Source organism: Phaethon lepturus, unplaced genomic scaffold (genome assembly GCF_000687285.1).
Source record: "Phaethon lepturus isolate BGI_N335 unplaced genomic scaffold, ASM68728v1 scaffold39265, whole genome shotgun sequence".
NCBI classification, from domain to species: domain Eukaryota; kingdom Metazoa; phylum Chordata; class Aves; order Phaethontiformes; family Phaethontidae; genus Phaethon; species Phaethon lepturus.
This window is the reverse complement of record NW_010540547.1, coordinates 43256-48041: the sequence shown is the minus strand read 5'-3', so window position 1 is coordinate 48041 and position 4786 is coordinate 43256. Positions and strand designations below refer to the sequence as shown.

The 4786-nt window shown below is 41.7% G+C and overlaps 1 protein-coding gene across 1 annotated transcript in view; it reads left to right on the top strand.

The window, feature by feature from the left end:
* Positions 1 to 231: 231 nt before the first annotated feature.
* The window catches only part of DONSON (downstream neighbor of SON), a gene marked incomplete at its 5' end in the record, with an annotated part of 5453 nt that continues 898 nt past the window's right edge, over positions 232 to 4786 (top strand). The window contains 7 exons of the mRNA XM_010287466.1: positions 232 to 312; positions 1537 to 1740; positions 2115 to 2293; positions 2801 to 2979; positions 3078 to 3201; positions 3305 to 3406; positions 4108 to 4306. Coding sequence (XP_010285768.1) covers positions 232 to 312; positions 1537 to 1740; positions 2115 to 2293; positions 2801 to 2979; positions 3078 to 3201; positions 3305 to 3406; positions 4108 to 4306 — 1068 coding nt within the window. The remainder of the gene's footprint in view (positions 313 to 1536; positions 1741 to 2114; positions 2294 to 2800; positions 2980 to 3077; positions 3202 to 3304; positions 3407 to 4107; positions 4307 to 4786) is intronic.

Below are 4786 nucleotides of genomic sequence, written 5' to 3'. Positions count from 1 at the left end.
CCCCGCGGGCGGCACCATTGCCCCCAGCCGGGCGCGGCAGCCCCGGCCCGGCGCCCGCACCCCCTCAGAAAGCCAGCCTCGGCCTTGGGCATAGATCGAAGCCAAGCTGTTTCGATGGCACCGAAGGGTGGATGTCATGTGCTTAGTACCCCTCCTGAAATGTCACTGCAAGGGGCGTTTTTTTAATGAGCTGTGCTGTATCTTACGCTGTGTTTTTTTTTTTTCATTCAGCTTTTAGAGCCTGTTTGTGAAGATAAGCCTGCCAGGAGAGCAGAGCCCTCTGAAAGAACCGACATCCTCGCCCTAACGGAGGTACGAAACTATGCATGCTGCTCCTGAAACATTTCCAGCTGTTCTCAGTTAAGAAAAAAGGCTGACACTGTTTAACTTCATATCTGATGGTCCATCTCTCTCTAAGATGATGTACTAAAATGTCAGTGTTCAGGAAAGTTTCTGAAATTGCTTTGAAGTTTACTGTTACGGTGACGGTCTCTTAAAAGCCAGCCTTCTCCCTGATATCACTAACTGTTATTGTTCTAGTTGACGGAGGTTGTTGTCTGCTCCCAGTTTTATTACCAAGTTGACCGTAATTCTCCTGTTCCTTAGGCTTATTTTGTTCAGGTAAGGATGTTCTTCAAAGTGATATATCTTCTGCAGTCTTTTATTCAGCTGCAGAAAGGGAATAAACACAACTTCACCAGGCACATAGGAAAGAGAGAATACCTGCAAGCCAAGTCCTTGAAGAGAGTTTCAAGTAGATAATGTCTAATGTTGTTACAGGTTCAGAAACAAGTTCAAAACAACTGAGTGGAATAGAAAAATGACCTCTCAAAGAGCACAAACTGTCCTAGAGCTCCCCAGTGGTGTTTTTTTGCATCCTCTAGGAAGCGTGTGACATATATTACAGTCACCAAGAGAGGTTGAAATGAATGCTGTTTTGATGTGGAAATTCTTTTTGTCATAAACTTCAGGCTAAGTTTTCTTTTTTTGAATCATTCATCCTTTTATCTGTTCCTAGTCTATGACTTTTGGAAAGACCTCTGTGAACAAAAACCCTCTCCTGCTTTTTCATAAACAATATGATGCCATATTTCTATTAGAATCTGTTACTGACTAAAATAATCAGTTCAATATAAACTGTGACTTTGGTTAGCCTATGGACAGTCAAACTCGGTGGAACCTGGAATCTAGAAAATGTCCAAAAGCTTTTTTTTTAACTATGTCTCTTAACATAATGCAGGTACTTCCTTACGATCCTAAATGAGCTAGGCATTTTTGCTGTTGCACCGAACTGGACAAAAACATGCAGGAGACGACAGGTTTAACTTGTCTTTTTATAGGCTACTAAACTCAAGGTGTTACATCTAATAGTTGTAGTCCAGTATCTGGTCTGCCTGCCAGGAAAGTTACACTAAATGAACATGAGAGGAGACCTAACCATGCTAAAATATAAAAAGGTAGCTACACAGGGTTTGTGTTTTGGTTTTTTTTGTTTAATTTTCTGTGGCTTAACTGATGCTATTTCTGTTTTGTAAGGACCTTCATTTACCTGTTGCTGTACCCAAAGTTCCCTCCTTGCCAAGAGATGAATTTCCTGCAGACTGGAGTATTAAAACACGACTTCTGTTTATGTCCTCCCAACCTTTCACTTGGGCAGAACATTTAAAAGCACAAGAGGAAGCTCAAGGATTTGCTCAGCATTGTAGAGCTACAGAAACAAACTTGCCACAAAGCGTACAGGTAATACTTCAGAGGGTAGCTTGAAGCTCTGGCTTTAGAAAGAAGGATGCAGTTTTGGACCTTTCCTTTAACATGCTGGCAGTGAAGGCTTTTGATTCCATTTTGGTTTGGTCTTGCATTAAGAAATAAGGCTCATTTAGACTACTAATCCAATTCCATCCAAGGGTTGTACCTATCGTGGCAAACAGTGACAAGTGAGTCACTTAACTTCAGCTGTGCAGCAGTTGCCAGTTGTTGTCCATTTTTCTTCAGTCTGGCTTATTCACAAGCCCGGGATTTTTATTTTAATATCTAATGTAATATGTTTTTTTTTAATCCATCACTTGCAATGCTGCCTTAAGTACTGTCCTCATAAAATACTTTTTGATATCTAGGAACCAAAACTGTCGACAGAACTGCGCTGTGCCTTTCAGCAAAGCCTGGTTTACTGGCTTCACCCTTCGCTGCCATGGCTGCAGCTGTTCCCTCGGATTGGAGCAGACAGAAAAATAGTTGGAAAGGCTAGTCCTTGGTCACAGGATGAAGCCTTGCAACAAGTGCTAATGAGTGACTGGTAAGTGGAACCAAACAACTAACGTATTTAGTAAGATTAAGACAAGGGGATTTAAATTAATGCACAAGTTCTTTCTAGGTTTATGAGAAAGCTTTTTAATTTTTTATTAATTTTTTTTCAGCTAGAATGCTCATTATTTTGAGGACCAGGTTAAGGAAAGATAAGACTAAAGCTACCTTCTTGTGTTAAACGCCCCTCTCCAATCCTAGTTGTTGATTTGGGCAGAATTCCATAAATCCTGTTAGCAGGGTGCCTTTGATGCTGCACATAAACCCAAGTGCTAGAAAGCAAGTGTGCTGGAAGAGCACAGCACTCACAAACAGGCTGCGTTTCAGAGGAATGTGGCTTCCTAGATGTTGAGCGTGTCTGAAAATCTGGCTAGTCATCCAGTATGCTCTCAAACCCGTGCAGAGTACACACATCGCCAACCCCCAGCCAAATCCAGTTTGATGTGTCAACAGCAGAGAATTAACTTCAGTAACAGAATTGTTTTATTCTAATTTGCAGGTCTGTCAGCTTTACTTCTCTGTACAATCTGCTCAAAGCCAAACTGTGTCCCTACTTCTACGTATGTACCTACCAGTTTACTGTCCTGTTCCGTGCAGCTGGTCTTGCGGGAAGCGATGTTATCACAGCTGTAATTTCTCCCACAACCAGAGGTTTAAGGGAAGCCATGAGAAATGAAGGTAGGATGAAACCAGTCCAACTAGGATTTCAGTAACTGATAAAGTGCATTGGCTTTGTTACAAAACCATTCATTGCTTACTTTTCTCCCCTGTTCAAGGCATAGAGTTTTCTTTACCCTTGGTAGAAGAAAGTAGAACCAGGAAACAGAAAAACTCTGAAGTGAATTTGGAAACAGAAGTGGCTAACAGCCTCGAAGTGGGCAACAGCCTGGAAGACGGAGAGTATGTAATACGCCGTACACAATGCTAGAGACCCCTGCACATTCCATGTGGAAAACCTTTGTAGGAAGTACTGCCCTCCTAACACTGATTCTGTGTTTCCCAGGGAACAAACTCCAAGCGATGATGACGACGAAAGTTTCTCTTGGCTTGAAGAGATGGGAGTCCAAGACAAGGTTAAGAAACCAGATGCTATTTCTATTAAACTGTATCCTTTCCTTGCACACCATGACACTGGAAGACCCTGCAGATGTTCTCTCTTTGTGTATAGATTTAAGTTTTATAAAAGCTTTTGAGAACTTGTTTCCAAATATTAATCCTCACATTACTACATATTAAAAGGCTCTGCATGTCATTTTGAGTTTCTTTATGACAAGTATTTCTAGATGCTTTTCTTCTTGAAGGAAAAGTCATTGTGAATTGTTAATGTAACTTTGTAAGATCCATTGTTAGGTCACAAACTGATTATGTCACCTCACATACAGGTTCACTGGAAAGACTCATCAGATAACTTTTAATTTTTTTTTTAAAGAAAAGGGTATATGTTCATGTAGGCTAGGTTTACACTCAGAAGTAGCATGGCATAGGAGGGACACAGCTGTAGACCAGAACAGCTGTTGCCAAGAACCCATACATGTTTCAGAGGCATCGACTAACTCTGTCTTCCTCTGGCACCTGAGGTTTTTAATAATGAAATCAGAAGTCAGGTTTAAGATGCTGTCTAATATTTGAAGAACAAATCTGAATCAGTGTAAAGCTCGGTGGGGATTTTTGGTTTTGTTGAAATGACTTGATTGGCTGGAGGGAGGTCGTGGGGGTTCTCCTGGAGTTGCACTGCTCCAGTTCTTCCTTTGGTGCATTGATGCTTCTCCCTTTCTCATGGTTTTCCTTTGACTCCAGTCAATACAGCCGTAAGGAGAAGCATGAGGTGCAGATGGATCACAAACCCGAATCCCTTGCATTAGTGAAAGGAACAAACACATTCACCTTGCTGAACTTCTTGATAAACTGCAGGAGCTTAGTGGCTGTTGCAGGCCCACAGGCAGGGCTTCCACCAACTTTGTTGTCCCCTGTTGCTTTCCGAGGTGGAACAATGCAAACACTCAAAGTAAGTAACAAATACAGCCATCTTTATTTTCTAACAAGGAACAGTTAGAAGTTGTTTCTTCACCCAGTAGATTAGACACTGAGTTTGTATAGTTTCCCTTAGGTACAGCAGAGTAATTTTTGTTGCTGTAGCCCGAGTTAGCATTTTGACTGTAACTACACACAGTCTCCGCAATTGTCTCTATCCACATAGATCTATCCTGCTCTGAAATCCCAGTATTTCCGTTCTTCACATCCTGATAAATAAGAGGTTAAGCAGACTTCTCAGATACTAAAACGATTCTTAAAAGATTCTCCTGAGATCTTACAGGGTTCTCAAACTATCACAACTCTGGCAACGAGGGAGCCTCTGGAACTGTGGCTCACCTCCTGTTACTGTGAGGAGGTGGTGGGTACTAAAGGATGTGCTATTAAAGGAGGTAGTGCAGTCATCTTCCACCAGAGGAGTCGTTCATGTTGTTCTGCAGTTAACTTGGTTAAC